The 19,669-nt window shown below is 34.3% G+C and overlaps 1 protein-coding gene across 1 annotated transcript in view; it reads right to left on the reverse strand.

Annotated features, from left to right (window-relative positions):
- Positions 1-19,669, reverse strand: part of Kpna4 (karyopherin subunit alpha 4) — a 60,640-nt gene that overhangs the window by 30,631 nt on the left and 10,340 nt on the right. The window contains exons 2-7 of the mRNA XM_087186460.1: positions 5,781-5,825; positions 4,818-4,907; positions 4,678-4,707; positions 4,537-4,589; positions 1,561-1,656; positions 838-923 (exon numbers count right to left, since the gene is read on the reverse strand). Coding sequence (XP_087042586.1) covers positions 838-923; positions 1,561-1,656; positions 4,537-4,589; positions 4,678-4,707; positions 4,818-4,907; positions 5,781-5,825 — 400 coding nt within the window. The remainder of the gene's footprint in view (positions 1-837; positions 924-1,560; positions 1,657-4,536; positions 4,590-4,677; positions 4,708-4,817; positions 4,908-5,780; positions 5,826-19,669) is intronic.

Genomic DNA, 19,669 nt, shown 5'->3' on the forward strand with positions numbered 1-19,669 from the left:
ATATAAAACAAACAAACAGACACACAAGTGTATCTCAGACAAACAAGAATTGACTGGTTGAAAAGATACCTACCTGCCTGAACAACACTCAGGATAGTCAGTACGTAAACAAATGAGCTACTGAGTTATACTTGGGGTAAACTGTTTAGCACTTAAGGTATTTTTCTTTTCTAAGTAATATTAGAACAAATACTAAAATATAAAATGGTTATTAATTGGATAAAATTTTTGTCCTCTGCCAAATCATTTACTGCTTGTGATTTTAACAAGTTTAGACCAATACACTGCTTACATTTAAAAAAGACTTTTAAAGTATCTTCCTTAAAACTATCCATTTCTTTGGTGGAAGAATGAAATAGTATTCAATATAATGACACGGTCAAGTTAATATGAAACAAAAACAGCAGGCATTTTATTACAGCAACAAGAAAAAAACTTTCAAACCATTCTTTCAATAGGACTACCTCAAAGATATCCTTAAATGTTATGATACAAATTTCATTAGGAAAGGTTGAGAGGTAGAATATCAACAGGTATAACTCCTTTTATTTCTACTGATGCCCTACAGATAAAATGAAATAAAATAATGTAATCTGATACTATAATCAGGAAATGTTCTTGGTTTTAGACTGTAATCAAATGAATTTTTCAAAATAGAGAATGTCAGTCACTGGAACAAAATGATTAAAATAACATACTTATGTTAGCTAATTCAACAACCCTACATGCTAGCTACTGGGTAGTTATTATTTTATAGTATAGTTAAACTGTTTTAGGAGAACTGTTTTTTTAATTGGCTTTAAAGATCATAATACTGTTTATTAATAACCAACTTACTAGACTGAACCACTGCTTGAGTTTGTTCAGAGGTTCCAGATGCAATGTTTGTCAAGGCCCATGCAGCTTCAAACTGTAAAGAAGGACTACAAAATAACAAATTATTTTCAACAATAAAGATTTTTACAATGGCCCAAATATCTAACAATCCTTTCTTCCTCTAGCATGTATTAAATATTCTGTTCTAAAAGATATCTATCCATTCAACACTAGGGGTTAAAAAAGAGGGAGGGTAGACCAATCACAAAATCTATTCAGTATAAAAACCTTCTAATATGTCTTTATTTTTAGTAACATCTCTTTTTTATTAAGATTTTTTCATATTTCAAACAGTTTTGGACAAGTACCTATTTGGTCAAGCTAGTTCTTGGTAATTTCCAAAGGTTACACATTATTATTAGTATTAGTATTATTTTGAGACAGGGTCTCACTATACAGTTTAGGCTAGACTTGAATTCACTATGTAGCCCAGCCTGGCCTCAAACTGGTGGGGATCCTCCTGCCTCAGCTTCCCAAGAGCCAGGATTACAAGTGTGCAACACCACGCCTGGTTACAAATTAAATTTATCATTCTGAAATTCTTCTTTGGTTCATCCTTCATTTCATTAGCATACTTTGTACTGCTTTTCACTCTGACTTTTTAATTCTATCCCTCGGTCCTTTTCAAAGGATCAAACTAACTACTCCAAGGGACACATTCTAAATTCTTAAAAAAGTACTTACTTGTCATCTCTTTCAAGACAATGGACTAAAATAGGCAATATTCCAGATTTTATTAAGTCATCAATTGGTGGATTTCGATCACTGGACAAAAGCTTCCTGTAAGATATACATTTCTTGTGAAACTTAATGGCATATACTAGTATAATTAAATTCAAATGTGTGTGTGTATATACATATATATATGTATATGTATATATATACAAATTGTTTGAGACAGGGTCTCATTATGTAGTTCAGGCCCATCTTGAGCTTGCTATGTAGTTCAGGTTGGCCTTAAACTAGGGATCCTCCTTCCTTGGCCTCTTAAGTGCTGGGATTATAGGCATGTGCCACTAAAGAGCAAATTTGTATTTGATGTATATAATCATAAATTTGAATATTTGGCCTAAGTACTCTATTTGAAAATTACTTTTCATAATTTACATAATGCCAACATTTTCTCTATAAAAAGATTAACTTACAAAAGAAATTTAGATATGACCAATAATTAGAAAAGTACGGCAGACATTTTACCAACTTTGTTAGTACAGTATTATTCTCTCAAGAAAATTTTGAATATGGCTTATAAAATGACAAATGATTTTTTACACACCTCTTTAACACAATATTTACCTTGCTAAGAAAGAAATTAAGAGGTCACCAAAACATCCAGAATTTTTCTTACTAGATCTCAACAGTCAACAGATAAGAGCAGGCATGCTGATGGTATACATTTATAGTTGATATTAGTGTTTAATTCTTTATCCTACTCTACTCACTGAAAAGCCCATAAAAGCCCAACAATACTTTCATCTCAGTAACTAAAGAGAAATGGAGTAAGTTTAATGAAAAAGAAAATATCTAAAGAGATGCTGGAGATACCGAGGTGAACAAGATAGAACATCTGTTCTCATGGAGCTTACAGGATGAAAAACAAAACATAGTGCCCATTTTCACATGTGCGAGACTGAAGGTTTAACTGGTAAATCTTCAGTGTAGTCTAACAAATCTTCACCCAATGGAATCTCCTGCACTATTATTTAAAGGTAAGGTTTAAGAACACTTAAGTACATCGTTCTACCACATAAACAGGGTTTCTTATTTTCTACCTCGTGAATACAAACTCCATGACCTAGCTTATAAACTGCTTCAGAGGCTGGCTCCACCTTACCTAATTAATCTTACTATAGGTCGGGCTGGGGATTTAGCTCAGTGGTTCCGGCACCCGCCTCGCAAGCGCAAGGACCTGAGTTCAATCCCCAGTAGCAAAAAAAAAAAAAAAAAAAAAAAATTCAATAGGTCAGTTGTCACACCATTTCTGTCTCATTTCTAAGCCCTTCCTTTATATCCTACTCCCCTCATTGGAAATGTCTTGTTTTCTATCTAGTCAAATTCTTACCTCTTTAAAGTCCATTTTGAGTTCTGTTTTATATAATACCATCTTCGAATTCTAAGAGTGGTTTACACTATATAGTCATACATTTGCTATATTAGCCATATATATATAGTCATAGAGTATCACTGTTTTTTTTTTAAAAAGTAATTCTGTACTCACAGATTCTAAACTTAAAGAAATTATATAATACTTTCACACTATTTTCCATAACACATGGCACAGATCTTACAAGTGGAAATTTTATAAAAAGTTTAAAAAGGCATCAAGCCAGTCTTTCTCAGTCAAGTTTTCAAGAGATCAATAGTGATGAAGAAAAATATTTTATAGCTTCACTGAGGACAATTTTAAAAACAGATGACCATAATTTTGAGCTGTCAATAGTTCCATGGTTTTTTTCCCTACATACCAAATTCCTCTAATAAGAAGTTCTTTTACTCTTGGCATATTAAACCTACAATTCTGTAATCTGTTCTAGGTTATTTAAGGATAACACACAAAATAGAAAAAGTATAATACTGTTACAAAAAGGATTCATGCCTTGGGTAAGATATTGGATGGACCTGGGAAATTTTTCTCACACTGAAACTCTATTAACTATGAGCAATTTCTTAAGTGTCTCTTTTCCACTAATACTCATAATATATGGTGTTATTCTTATTCTCACAAATATACAAAGAAACACCATAATGTGTTATGGTACACCCAGCCTTCTCCAACCTATCTGTTAATACAAATGTTTCAGTAATATATTTTTATGGCTTTTTCCTTAAAATATTAGAGTATAAGAGTCACAATAGAAATGTGCAAAATGACGTGGTCTTTCCAGCCTGGAAGGACAGTGGGAATGTATGCGACCATAAATTTAATGTCCTCTTGTTGAACCTGACATAGTATGCTCGTAACTCTTGATTTACTGTTTGAACAATATGAGAATTGTCAGAATTAGCTATCTTGGTAAGGGTTTGAAGAATGTGAGCTTTTTTCATTTTGTTTTTTTGGAGATAGGGACTTACTGTGTAGCCCAGAGTGGCCTTGAACTCACGACAATCTTCCTGCCTCAGCCTCCTGAGGGCTGGGATTACAGGTGTGTACCACCACACCCAGCGAATGAGTTTTATAAAATAAAACCTGTAAGCTAGTAACAGGTAAAGCTTTATAAATAATGCTTTTCTATTACTCTACATCACTAACTTGTTAAATCAACTTTTCCCTAACATTTTTATGTATTAGGTACATGAATGCTTCAGTGTATTTAAATCATCACTTTCATATCAAACTTTTGTGAGCTTAAGAGTACACAGTTCAGGGCTGGGGATTTAGCTCAGTGGTGCCACCACCTGCCTGGCAAGCACAAAGTCCTGAGTTCAATCCCCGGTACTAAAAAACCCCCCAAAACCCAAAAAACAGTTCAGTGTATTTAAGCTCACAAGTTTTTAGATCGCTATCCATTTTAATACTGTAAATACAGATAACAATTTTTTGAATAAACTGACTTCCTTATTGTTTGCCGTCAAAGTTAGATTAGCAGAATTACTGTAAAGACTCAAAATAAAAACTGTGTAATGTATACAATTTAAACTTGTCCTCAAAATTTAACTTACCTAGCAGCTTGAACTGCACTTAATTGAATTCCTTGGTTATCACTTGAAGCATTCTATAAAAAATAAAACAGCTTATGATGTAGATTCACAATAATTAGTTGAGTCCAGCATATTTGAAGAGGAGTAAAAAACTCAACTTACTTGAACAATAGCTTCTAGAGAGGTATTTTGCTGAGAAAAAAATTACAGAGAAAACTAAGTTAAACAGTCACCTTAAAATGCTATATTTATGTGAAATCTTTCACTGGTAGTTTTAAATTACCAGAATAATAATAACTTACCACTCTGTAATCGCCATCTATATCAGAATCTTCACAGATATCTTCATGTGGTACGTTCCTTCTCTTTAAGAGATGTTCATCTCTTTTATTCTTTAAAAAAAAGTCAGAATATCAGGTTTTTAAAAAAACTAAACATTGTCATATAAGGGTTAGGCAATCCTGTGCCTAAATAAAATATGAAATACCTTTTAAAAGTAACATTCAAATGCAGAAATTTAAATCAAATTGTGAATTCAACACTTAACTGACACTAATTTGAGTCCCCAACAACAAATACTACATTTCCAATGAACCATGAACCATTTAAAACAAAACAAAACATTGGACTAAAAAAAGACAGTATATTGCTTAAGCCAGAACCAACTATATATATTTACTTGAAAGTACTAAATTACTTTACATATCATCTGAGAGCTTCTCTTTACCACTTAAAAGCAAAGTCAGAGCAAAAGTTGGGCAGTTCAAATTTAATCAAAAATCAACAATGTTTTACAAAAATCAAATGCCCTCTGAATTTCACTTGAAACGTTTGGGGCAAATTTACAAGTACGTTCTCAACTGTCTATTTTAATACTTGAAAAGCTAGTGAAATTTACAAGTAGCAAGTTCTTTTCGGGGCATAAATACTGTCTTATTTTAACAGCAGAACTGCAACTATATCTATTACCCTTATAAAATAAAATTACAACAATATCTGCTAAGTTGTTTATAACTATTCTTAGTGGACAAGTTGTATCTTGCCAATTTAATAGCTTTTTAAATTCAGTAAAAGTTTTCTTCTTTCAAAAGAAAAAGAAACACTGAATGCTTGAGACAGAAAAAAAGCTTAACTATATTTAGTGAGTAAAATTTAGTTATATAGCAAGTTACATATCTTACATGCAACATACATTTGATATCTTCTACACATGCCATAATCTTGTTAGAATTATGCCTGGAAGTACCAACGCTAACCAAACTCACCTTCCTTAATTCAACTACAACTTCATTTCGTTGTCTTCTCATAGTCTACAAAAGAGTAAAAAACCATGTTTTTTAACCACCTCAAACTCTATCATCTAAAAAAACCCAAACCCAATTATTAACATTTTAATGTATACCTCTAACTTTTCTTCAAGCCATATATATGTACTCTAAGCGCAAGGACCCGAGTTCGATCCCTGGTACCAAAAAACCAAACCAAACCAAACATATATATATGTACTCTTATAATAAAGATCATATTATCATTATATAGATGATTTTCTATCTTCAGCTTACATTTATATTCCAAAATATTAAGTCTCTTTGAATTATACCTATAACACTAGACATATCATAATTTTAAAAACTATAACATAAGGTTTATAAAAAAATATAGAAGTACAAAGAATAGAAAAGGCCATAATCTCACTCCCCATGTGAATCAATGACATTTTAAGAAGTCAATATTATATGTAAAAGGCTAGTAAATTCAACTGCTAAAGGGTGGGGGGAGCAAGGAACATCTTCCTGTACACCCAGTCTCTCTCTTTAAAAGTTTAAAACAATATTACACTTACTACTTATTTTATTTATATAGATCTTAGAGATTTTTCCGTGGTGACATTTATAGATCTTTGGTTTTCCTAATGACCAAATAACTATTTTTTCACATACTGTGGCCACTCATTTTTTATCATTTTTTTTTCAGTTTTAAAGACACATCATACATAGATAAATGTTCACTGTAAAACAGTCAAATATTCAGAAATAAGTTCACGCTGTTTCTACATATAGGATCACCTCATTCTAATAATAGCACATGTCAAGACACAGTAAGTGGAAACAGTAAGTCACAAAGCAGTACTTAAATACGTAAGAAGCATCTCAAACTTATCCAAAATTGAACTTTTTGATCTTTAACAAACATACTCCACCCCCACCTCAGCAAATGGCAGGTCTACCCTTCCGTGTGCACAGATCTGAAACCTTGGAACCATTCTTAATTTTTTCTCTTCTATCATGTATTCATTCTCTTAGCAAATTCCTTTAGTTCAACCTTGAAAACATAACCAAAATCCCACCACATGTTACTTTCTACTCAGTCCAATTCATCATCTCTCATGTAGTTTACTAAGAAAACCTTCTAACATGTATCCCTCCTGCTCGTGCGCTCCATCTTCCTTCTTTCCCAGGCCAGCCCTCAACATAGGAACCAGAGTAATCGTCATAGGAAGTTTTAATTTTGTGTGCCACAGGCACCTATGATAGCTGGTGAAATCAAATAAAAATCTGCTCAGTGTTTAATATACAAAAATATACATGATTATTAAGGAAATGTACTAATACATAGTTAGGAAAAAAGATAAATATGAAATAACAAATTGTAAGATTGGTGCTTCATTATTGCATTAAATGTGATCTACAGTGGCTCTAATAGCTATTATAATTTCAAAGTAATAATGACCATAAATGATATCTCAGTGTACCTGCAACAATAATGGAATTTTATTAGCTGTGACAAAGTCACAAAACACTTGTCATTTACTGACTATATTATTAAGTGCAAGAAACATTGTTTCACTTAAAAGTTAAGGAAAGTAAATTTTTTCTCCCTGCATGTGCCTAGGCTCTCCTGAATTTTACCTACAGAATCCATAGAGCATCCAAAGGCTGTCAATAAAGAACTGCTTTCCAAAAAGTCAATCAAACCATGCCACTCCCCTTTTCAAAACTATCCAATGCATGATTTGTCACTTCAGAGTAAAAGTCCATTCTTTACAATGGCTTAAATCCAGTCATATCTTCCCACTTCACCCTTTCTGCAATGTCAGTTCCTAGTCTTCTCTCCATTCATTCTGCTGCACCCAAACCAATCTTGCTACATCTCTTAACACACTGGGAATTCTCTTGCCTCACAGTCTTTTTGTTTTGTTTTGTTGTTTTTTCTTCACAGTCTTAACTAATATACTACAGTAATTCTTAAGTTAATTTCCACAGCCAAATTGCCTGAGTTGTTTTTTTAGTCACACCACTTACTAGCTCTCTGCCTTTCCATTTTCTTATCTATAAAATAAAAATACCTACTTCATAGGTTTACTGTAGGGTTTAAATAAATCAATGTATATAAGTACTTAAAGAGCAGTACATGTGTTAGCTTATTATTTTTACTGCTATTTCCTCAGGTTGGAATGCTCTCCCCCACTATCTACAGTGCTTTCCCCTTTTCTGATCCCCTACCAATTTCCTATCTGGACACTATCTCTTCCTTGACTTATTTTTCTCCACGACACTTAGCACATTCTACTATACTGTATAAAATTTGACTTAAGGAATAACAAGGAGTAAGCATTATTTCTTCTTAATGTGTCTTGACTAATCTTACATGTACAGAAAAATTTTTTTTGGTACTGGGGATTGAACTCAGGACCTTGCACTTGTAAGGCAGGCATGGTGCCACTGAGCTAAATCCCCCCCCCCCATTTTAACTTTTTGACCATGCCAAACTAATTTATTCTGTTTGCTTAAATGAAGATTTGGCAATCTTCATAGCTTTGGTACACATATGGATTATAAAACATGACTCAATTATAAGACTGCTTAAAAAAACCCAACTTTTAAAGCAATGACACATGCCACAAGTGAAAAATTTCACACCATGAAACTTTGTTTCAGGCACAAAATTATTAAAAATACTATATAATAACTTCAGCCTGTATAGGTATATATGAAATATAAATGAATTTTGTTTAGATGTATCAGCAAGATACTCATTATCCATATGCAAATATTTGAACATCTGAAAATACTCTAGTTCCAAACGTTTTGAATAAGAGATACTCAAACTGTATTACCAAGACAAATGGGCTCTACATATCACAATATAAAAATAAATGATTTTAATAATAATGGATAATAAAAATCTATGCCCTATTTCTCACATACAGAATATAATTTGTAAGATATAGTAAAACATTGTTCAGTAAATTTAATAGGGCAGACTTCTGAAGGACAGAGGTACTTGTAGCCTAAAAAGAGTTTTTTATTAGTATGCACAACAATTAAATAGCAGGAATGAAGTTTAATACACTAACTTTTTTTCATAAGAACAAACTATTTAAGTCCTTCTATTATGGTTCATTTTCTTCACCAAATTTAAATTTTGATAATTTAGAACTAATAAAGATCTTATTAAACCAATTTATCAATGTAAGAGTAAGGTTATTACTACTCACAGCAACTCTACAAAGTAAGAGATTTGACAATCTCTTTACTCTTGGGCAAGAGTTTTCAATTAAGACCATAAATGAATTGGTAGAAAGACACTATGTATATCAGCCTGGCAACATTACCCAAGTTTTTCACTGCAAAAAAAAAACAATGCTTAAAAGTGGTATTAGATATTTAGACATTTTCAGTTATAACCCCAACTCAAATGAAACATTTTTCTTTTTTTAAAAGATTTTTATTGCTGAGGTCTCATGAAAGGAATACATAAGCTGCTTTTTCTCAGTACTAGCATATTTTGCCTATTACATACTGTATAAGAATAATACTTGTGAATTCATATAGTTTATACTGGTATAGTAAGGAGTACAATCAATTAGAATTTTTAAAAAGCTGCTAAAAATTGGCCAAAGGCTTATTTATAACCCATAGGGGTTAGTCAAGCCACACTTTTTGCAGAAATCTGCATTACTGCTGCTTTCAACTCAGATGATTACCACAATCTAAACACACCTGGTAGGCAGAGAGTTTCAGCCCTATTAATATAGGTGGGGAGTAGTTCAGTGGTAGAATACATTTTGTGCACAGAGTCTCTGGCTTCGATCCCTAGCACCAAAAACAAAAGTCCAAACCGAACTAAACCAAACCAAACACCGACCAAAAAAAAAAAAATCCACTAAAACTGCACAAGTTTATTTTCCTACTCCTCTATTTCTTCCTCCTTTCCTGTCCACTTGCCAACTTGCTAACATTTATGGCAATGAAAGGGAAACAAATGCCTAATAATGTTAAATGTTTACTGGGGGGGGGTCAATGAGTAATATCTACTAAAAAGATTTTTTAAGGAATACATTTAGTTATTTTAAACTGTAGATTAATTTGTTTATATTTATTAATAGGAATAGAAAAACATTTAATTAGTACCACTTGCAGTAGGCAACAGACTCAAGTTCTTTTCTCTCTCTTTTTTTTTTGGTACCGGGAATCGAACTTGGGACCTTGCGCTTGCGAGGCAGGCGGCGGAACCACTGGGCTAAATACCCGGCCCTCTTTTCTCTCTTTAACAAGTGAAAAGATGAGTGGAGACTGAGCATAAGAGGAGGTTGAAATAAATTAAGGGAAGGAGACCAGATTTTAGCTACACAAAGCTATCAGAGTAGTTTTAGAAATAATTCTAGTTATCATATATTAAAAAATAATTCATATTTAACTTAAAAGCATCAAAATTTAGTACTTGAATGTAATTTTTAACATGTTTCCACCAGCTTGAACCAGCAGTGGTACATATATGACCGTCCCATTGGGCAGCTTATTCCACTGGTGGCACAAATGGATCTAATCACTTTTATCGGTCTTTTTACAAAGTTAATAAAATGCTGCCAGATAGGACAGTCATGCATGTACCACTGGTGGTTCAAGCCACCCAGCAACAAGACATAACAATTATAGGTCCTTTGTGAATGTGTTAAAATAACATAAAGAAATGGAATTACAGTAGGCTATCTCTTCAACATTCAAACAGGAAAATGTATTAAATACATTTAATAATACAAAGAAATTTATTAAATACAAAAGTAATTTAAAAAAAGCTATACATGTTCATTTGGAAAAGTTACAAGATAAAGGTAAGAAGGGAAAATCTGAACTTCCACAATTTTTATATTCACTTTTCTTGTGCAACAGCTTACATAAGATAGGGGAAGAAAATACATGCATTAATTTCCCAAGACGGTTTACTAGTAAATGGTTATACTACTCTACTAGTTAATGGCTACCAGCCCCAGGTCAACCTCTAATTAATGCAATCTTAGGCAAGTTACCACTTTTATTCTCCTATCTGTAAAGTGAATTCAACAGATATCTAAGATCTCTAATGCCTCAAAAACTTGCATCACTTTTATCAACTTCAGAAACAATGCCATAAAACATTTAATTTTCATTTGTACAAGTTACTACACATGGCAATATAGTTTCTATGTTAAGAATCATGGATAAAAAAACATAGGCCAAAATTGCAAACAATGAAGAACTATTTTGTGGCTGTTATAGTTCATTGAGTTTTCCTATCTTGTACCTTTCTTGCCTTAAATTAAGTTGCAATGCCAAAAGTATACAGAAATCATTGGGCTTTCAATAGCTAGTTTTGGTAGCTGAGATAATTAATAAGTATACCCTATATGTGTGCATATACACACAAATTTTATTTGGGGGGGGCTAGAAATGATCACAGGTTTGCTGAAATACACACTCTCTCAAAAACGGGAAATGTTACAAGATAAACTTTCAGAATAATTTATAATTGATGACAATATATAAAAAGCCATTATAATAAAACATACATACAGTATTTAAGTTTTTTTTTTCTTTTTTCCATGCTGAGGATTGAATCTTAGGCCCTGTTCATACTTAGCAAGCTCCCTACCATTAAGCTACATCTCTAGCTTTTATTTCTTATCTGAGCATAAAAGAAAGCACTTTTAGAGTAAACAGCATATAAAGAGACAAATCAAATGCTGGCAAGAAAAATCATATCTTTTCCAACTTTTTGAGTCTGTAACAGTAGAATTAAAATTTCAGGAACCTCATGAATGACTGATGACAACTCAATACATGGGAAAAGACCTGGGGAAATTACTGAGGAAAAACAAGGTACAAAATTCGCTACAATCAAGCTAAGAAAAGTCAAGAGAATCCAAACTTTCACATTACTGCTGAAGGAATCTGATTTCTCTGTTGATATAGGCATTCTTAGCTGAGGAAAATAACTATTTTTTTCCATTTATATAACAATGTTAAAATTATGAAAATTAAGAGATTAAAGAATGTTTGCCTCCTATGAACATAACTTTAATGGTTTTCTTCAGAGAAATTTAAACAAATAGCATTATAAGATTTTGTAACTAAAAAGAATAGAAATCATTTAAACTACTTCATTTTTCAAAGAAAGGAACGGAGGCCCAGTGACATTTCCAGGCTCATATGTTCTGGATCAGTCCAATGTTCTTTTATACTATACATTAGTTTTTCATCCTAGATCTTTTTCTATTACGTGCTGTGATCCAAAAGTACATTGAATGCTTAAATTAAAAAAAATTTTTTATAATAAAAGACACATTGCACTTAGCCCTCCTGAGAATATACCCCTGAGTTCCACTCTCATGTCTTTAGTTAGCTGCCTTGATGTCCTGACTTGTTTCAAAATATTTACCTTTCACGGTCATTTTGACTTTGGGGAAGAGCCAGTGAACGAGGTGGATGAGGACACATGGTAATGTTTTTACAGGCTTGACTCTGTCTGGGATGGTATGTAACAGCAGCATTCACTGTATTTTTTATCATTCCTCATAAGACACAAAAGACTTCCAAAATTGCTCTAGAAAGTGGCAAAAATCACGTATGTGCACAATGAGGGGTAGTATTTTGAGGGGGACTAATGGCAATGTGTCTTTTATTGTAATACATTTTTAAAATTTAAACGTTCACTGTATATTTTAATCAGATCTCTTCAAATAAGCTACTTTTCCTTTTTTTCTCCATATTTACTTTCAAAATATTCTTTAATTTTCCTTTGTGAACTTATGTTCAAAGCCTTCAACTCTATCAATAAAAAAATCTTTTTAAAGAAGCATATTAAGAATTATTTTGCCAAAGTATTATTTAAAGAGTACTCTAGTCGTGCTCATATACTAAACAGATGTGTACAGCTACACAGGAAACCATTCATTTACCCAACAAATGCTGACCACTTACTGTATGTCACAAATGGTTCTTAATGTTAAGGAAATACCAAGGAACCTCATGATAATCCCTGCCTTTGTGGATTTTACTCTTTAGTGTGGGGAGAAAATCGAAATATATGTTAGGTGGAGATAATATTAGAGAGGAAGATATAAAGCTGGGAAAGGGTATTTTTTTTCCTTGCTATGTAGTTTGGCTGGTCTTGAACCCAGTATGTAGCCTTGGCTGGTCTTGAAACTACTACATAGCCCAGGCTGGCCTCCAATTTGCAGCAATCCTCCTGCCTCAGATTCCTAAGTGCTGAGATTACTGGCATGTGACACCACACCTGTCTGGAAAAGGGATATTTTAAAGTAAAGACTTTAAGAAGGTGACTGATGGAGTCATGTAGATATTTGTTAAAAAGTAATCAAGGTACAGGGATTCACAAGTAAAAAGTACCCAGACATTAAAGAACAAAATAACGTGAAGAGTCCATGGTGGTCGACATGCAGTCAGTAAGCAGAGAGGAGTAGAACATGAATGCCTAGCCACAGTCTGGACTGTGGCATTTATTCTGAGATGGGAAGCCACCTGTGGGTGAGTTTTGAGGATAGACGAGACTTATTCTGACTTAAAACAGAATCATTTGAACTGCTATGTTGATAATACACCATAAATGCAGTAACCCAGTCAAGAGATAATACCTTGAACCAGGGCAGTAACAGTAGGAATCATGAGACATATTTGAAGTCTGTATATATTTTGGAAATTGAATATACAAAATTTACTAATATATTAAATAGGACTAGGAAAGAGAGGAGACAATGACATCAGTTTCGGCTCAAGAAACCTGACGATGGAAGGGAGATAGGGCAGACAATAATGAGCAGGTTTGAGGAGAAGGATAATATCACTCTGAATATGCCAAGGTTTTTTTTTAATATACCAAGACTAACATAATGCATCAAAATGAGACGTCAAATACTCAACTGGGTCTGGAACTGGGTCTAAAAAATATCAATTTAGAAAGTTGTCAGTGTAGAAATGCCATTTAAAACCAAGTGAGCTGACTAGATTACTCATGGAATGAATATATTGTGGCTCTGTTATAGTTCATTGAGTTTTCCTATCTTGTACCTTTCTTGCCTTAAATTAAATTGCAATGCCAAAAGTATACAGCAATCACTGGGCTTTCAATAGCTAGTTTTGGGCATCCCAAAATAAAGAGATAGAAAACTAATGAACAGACAGGGAGACAGAAAGCAGCCTGTTTATTGTTCAGTGCTGGAACCCAGGGCCCTGTGCATGGTAGGCAAGTGCTCAATCACCGGCTATATCCTCAGCCAACATTCATGTTTCACTGCATGTATGTCTGTCATAATTATTTTACTTTTAAAGAAATAAAAAATATAAAGTCTCATACTGCTACATGCTCATTGCATCTGCATCCCTCTCCTCATCCTTTCTCTATGCCTAGAAGCAACTATTTTTCCTGAATTTGGCTAGTTTAATTCCAATAGGTATTTTGGCGTTTATTGCGTATCACCATATTACAATAGTTTCATACATTTACATTTTTACATAAATGTCGTCATGCCATAGGTAGCCTTTAAAAAGATTATTTTTCAGAGCAGTTTTACATTCATAGGAAAATTTATTTTATTTTTTGGTACCAGGGATCAAACTCGGGACCTTGGGCTTGCGAGAGATGCCAGAACCACTGAGCTAAATCCCCAGCCCTACATTCACAGGAAAATTTAAAAGAAAGTACAGAGAGTTCTCATATATTCTCTGCCCCCACATACGCATAGCCTGCCCAACATCAACATCCTATTACCAGAGTGGTACATTTGTTACAACTGATGAACCTACATTTACACAGTATTATCATCCTAAGATAGTTTATAGAGTTCACTTTTGATGCTTTACATTCTGTAAGTCTCCACAAATGTATAATGACATTTATCTGCCATTATAGTTACGTCAAGAGTATTTCACTGCCCTAAGAGTTCTCTGTGCTCTATTTTTTTTCTCCTCCCTCCCAAACCCCTGGCAAATAACTAATATAGTAGCCTCATAATGGGTTTTGGAGTATTCTCTTCAGATTTTTGGAGTAGTCTGAGGAGGACTGGTGTCAATTCTTCAAGAACTCTCAAATGTTTGACAGAATTCACCAGGCTGAATTACCTGGTGGTTCCCAGAGTATCTTTGTTGGGAAAAATTTTTTTAAATTACTGGTTCAATCTTACTTGTTTATAGGTCTATACAGATTCCGTATTTCTTCATGATTCAATCTTGACAGGCTGTGTGTTTTAAGAATGTATCCATTTCATACACATTTCATTCTACTGCAATACTCTACAAAACCATGAAAAGTAAAAACATTATGTTACATAACAAGAAAACCAAATATGGGCCCAGGAATAACTAAGAATTCAATAAAAGAATGATCAATACAAATTGGTATGATCAATGAAGCCAGAAGGTTTAAGTTCAACCTGGAAGCAAAACTAAGTAACAGAAAGGCAAAGAGAAACTTAGAAGGTATTTCTAGGAAGGACCCAAAAAACCCACAGATAGAAATGCTGAACTGCCATGTTAAATGTGAGATGGGTTCACTTCCTTAAAGTGGAAAAACAGAGAAGTTATACGGCTAGGGAAAATTTTAATCTAAACATATAAAAATTTGGTGCTTCCATTTTCATTAGTATTTATGTATCAAACACTTCAGTATCTGCTAAAGTGAACTGAAAGCTTAGTTTATTAAGAAATTCTGACTGCTTCCTAGAGACAATTTGAAACCACTTAAGATCCCTAAATTGAAAAGAAAAAATAGCAATGGTGTTCTGGGAGTTTACTGAATTAACTATATTCTAGTAGTTTTCATCTGAGATGTTTTGCCACTCAGGACATTTGGCAATTTCTAGAGACCATTTTGGTTGTTACTCCTGGGGAGGAATATGCTACTGGTATCTAGTAGGTGAAGACCAGGAATGCTGCTAAACATCCTATATTGCACAGGACAGCTCCTTTTCCAACAAATTATCTGGACCTAATAACAGACAACAGTGCCAAATATATAGAAATATAGCTGTATTTTAATGAGTTACTTTCATGAGAACTCAACTTAAGTTCAAGTATCTTTTTAAAGAAATATACAAAAAGAGAAAACATCCAAAAGATTAAGAGTAGTGAGAGATTAAGAGTAGTGAGAATACTGCTTTATTCTTCTAAAAATTTATTTTAAATTACCATGCAATACTATTAGCAAAAAATGAACTTGACTTAAAAATTCTCATTTAAGAGTTGAGGATGTTACTCAAAGACAGAGCACTTGCTTAAGCATGCACAAGGCCCTGGGTGTAACCCCTCATATTGTACCTCCAAACAAAACAAAACAAAAAACCCAAACAACAATAGTACATTTGTGCTTTATTTTTAAAAATATTTCATTTAATTCCTTCAAATATTTACTTAAGTGTCATCTATACGAAAAGCTTCCTAACTAACCTATAGTCTAAACTACTTAGGAGGCTGAGGCAGTAGGATCTCTTAGTTCAGGAGTTTGAGGCTAGTCTGGGCAAAACAGCAAAACTTTGTCTCTAGGAGGGAAGGGTGAGGGGAAGGGGAGTGGAAAAGAGACAAAGGAAAAGGAGGGGAAAGGAGGGGGAGTGGGAAGGAAGGAAGGGGAAGGGAAAAGAAGGGAGGGGAAGAGGGGAGAGGAGAGGGAGAGGAGAGAAGGAATGGAGGGTACAAAGCAGACAAGGTCCACAATGTTCAGGGAACTTAAAGCCTGATGGGAGAAAGTAATATTGAGAACAAATATAAATTATCTTAAAGTTAAAAATGGAGGTTTAATTTTCAGTTAGCTTGTTCAGGGATGACAAGTAACAGGGCAAGTGAAGGAAAGAGGATGGGGAAGAGAGTGTGAAAAAGGCATTCTGATGGTCAGAGTAGCGTGTGTGAAGGACCTGAAGAGCGAGCCATTGATGTATAAGAGTGGCAGGAATTAGAAGATAAGTAAGTATAGTAACTAAGGGAGATAGTGGAGTGAAAGAGGTAGAATCAGACAAAGACTGAATTTGTCAAGGCCTTGAAAAGTAAAGAGTGGAAGCTAAATGTGGTGGGAAGCTACTGAAGCAAAGGAAGAACATGATTTGTTTTAGTGGGGAGGTAGAGGAGAATGCTGAGGGTTGAACCTAGGGCCTTGCACATTCTAGGCATTCTACTACTGAGCTACAGCCCAAGTCTTGATTTATTTTGTTTTTTAAAAGAACTATTGCTGGGTGGGCTGGGGATTTAGCTCAGTGGTTCCAACGCCTGCCTCACAAGTGCAAGGACCCGAGTTTGATCCCCAGTACCAAAAAAAAAAAAAAACCCATCAAAGAACTATGCTGGGCCAGGGATTTAGCTCAGTGGTTCCGGCGCCTGCCACACAAGCGCAAGGTCCCGAGTTCGATCCCCGGTACCAAAAATAAAATAAAATAAAAAAACTATGCTGGTTGTATTATGAGTTGAAGAAGGGCAATAGTAGAAACAAAGCAATCATTCTGGAGACAAGAAAATAATAAGGTAATTAATATGATTTGCCCCAGATTGTAACAGTGAACAGAAAGTTAACAGAAAAGAATGAAAATGACATTAAGTAATATACTTACAACCTTGTTTAAAAGAAACTGCTATTTCTAGGGATGCTCCTGAAGAAAAAGAGATATTTCCTACCATGTAATACCCCCGCTTCCCCGTAACAGAGATGACTGGTGCTAGGAGTTAAGAGGAAAGCATCTGACCCAGAAACAGCCAATCTATAAGCAGACCAGGATTTAAAAAAAAATCTGCTTTAGCATAGGTTGAGTTTATTACCTCAGTCAGATTCTCTTTTAGTAACTTAACGTAGAATTACATAAAGACTGAAATAGTAGCTAGAGAAAATAAAACATAGTAGTTGATCTGGCAGCCAGCAGGCAGTACAACAAAAGTCCATGAATTACCACAAAGACATTCCCCTACTATCTTGGATAATGTTGAGAACTGGCTCCAAAACTTTAACATTCCACTCTACTTCACCTAGTCTGAATAAAGGTGTGTCTCTGTAATATTAAAAGCCTAATTCAAAAGTGAACACCCACCAAAGTGAGATTTTAATTTCATAAATGCAGAAATTAAGATAAAAAAATATTAAACCTAATGGGGTGCAACCCCAGATCTTCCCATTCTAAAAATCAAGCTTTTCCCACAGAACTGAAGGGAAAAATTATCAGATACAAAAATTCAGGATTTCCTTTCCCTTCAAACTTAAAGTATATTATTTATATAATAAAGAATCTTTACACCCTTATTTCACAGTGGTTGAGTACCTCCACAAGGTCAGGCTAAGACCAGGAAACAGATATCTGGACCTGCCAGAATAGGAACTCAGCCTGTTATTTACTGCTCTGTCCTCACTGCTTACAATCCTTTCTATATTAGCTGAACAAATGAATTCAATACAGGGAAAAGTAGAAAGGGAAACCAGTGAAAACTACTAGGACAAGTTCAACTGTGACCCTCAGGTAGTACAAAGTTGTCACAGCCCCAACTCAGTTCTCTTAACTAAGCTTTATCCGTTGTAGCTATCACAACAGCATTACTGAAATATAATTACATAACCTATAGTTCAATTATTTGAAGCATACAATGCACTGAGGCTCTTAGTGCAGTAAATTTGTGTACTCATCACCAATAATTCCAGATAACTTTTATTACCACACACACAAAAAAGAGCTTCACACCCAGCAGCAGTCATTCTACATTTCCCTTGGTAGTCACTAATTCACTTTCTGTCTTTATGGATTTACCTATCCCAGACATTTGATAGTGTAAAATATATATTTGGCCCCCTGACACACAGCTCCTAATATCCTTGGAAATTCTTGAGTGGTAAGGGTGTCTTTAGTAGGCTAATGAAGTGACTGGTGGCTGGGGGACCTAGGTCACCTAAAATACCAAGGCATGTTAGGAGGACTGGGATTTTTCCAGCCTCACTTCAACCTATGGTGAAGAATCAAGGATTGATCTTAAGCTGACCGCCAATGGCCAATGATTAACTAATCACACCTATGTAATGAAGCTCTCATAAAGACTTAAAAGAATTTTTTGGTAGCTGAATATGTGATGGTACCTGGAAGGTGGCATACTGGGAGAGCATTCTGCCCTTTTCTGTATACCTCGCCCTATGCATCTCTTCTATCTGGATGGCTGTTCATCTATACCCTTTGTAGTATCTTTATCCTTTCCTTTTTTTTTTTTTAATGGTGTAGAGGATTGACATGCTAGGCAAATGCTCTACTACTGAGCTGTATCCTCCTACCCTATAATATCTGTAAGTAAACTGTTTTCCTGAGTTCTGTGAGGAGATCTAACCAATTAATTGATCCAGCAGAGGGGAGACATAATTTATAGCTGGTCAGTAAGAAGTACTGGCATCTGAAAGTGAGAGGCAGCCCTGTGGGACTGAGCCCTCAACGGACACTATCTATTGTGTCAGTCAGCATTAAATGAAATTAAATTAGAAGATACTCAGCTGGTGTCCACTGAAGACACTGGTGCTTGGGTGTGCGTGTGCAACCAACTAATTGGTGTCAGAAGTATAGTGCTGAGTGACTGTGTGAGGACAGAGTAGGAAAAACAGCTTTTTGGGGGCCATATCTTCTCACATATAAACGAAGTTACATGATACGTGATCACTTGTGACTGGTACAAGCAACATGTTTTCAAGGCACCTCCATACTGCTGCATGTACCAATACTTCAGTTTTTTTAGTAGTAGAATAATACTCTGTTATATGGATATACTACATTTTGTTTATCCATTCATTAGTTGATAGACATTTGGAATTGTTATGGATAACATTGCTATAAACATTCATTTGAGTGTGCAGAAAATGTTTTTAATTCTTTTGAGTT

The sequence above is a fragment of the Heterocephalus glaber genome, unplaced genomic scaffold (genome assembly GCF_053883595.1).
Source record: "Heterocephalus glaber isolate CG9 unplaced genomic scaffold, H.glaber_assembly_v1.0 deba00001504, whole genome shotgun sequence".
Lineage (NCBI taxonomy): Eukaryota > Metazoa > Chordata > Mammalia > Rodentia > Bathyergidae > Heterocephalus > Heterocephalus glaber.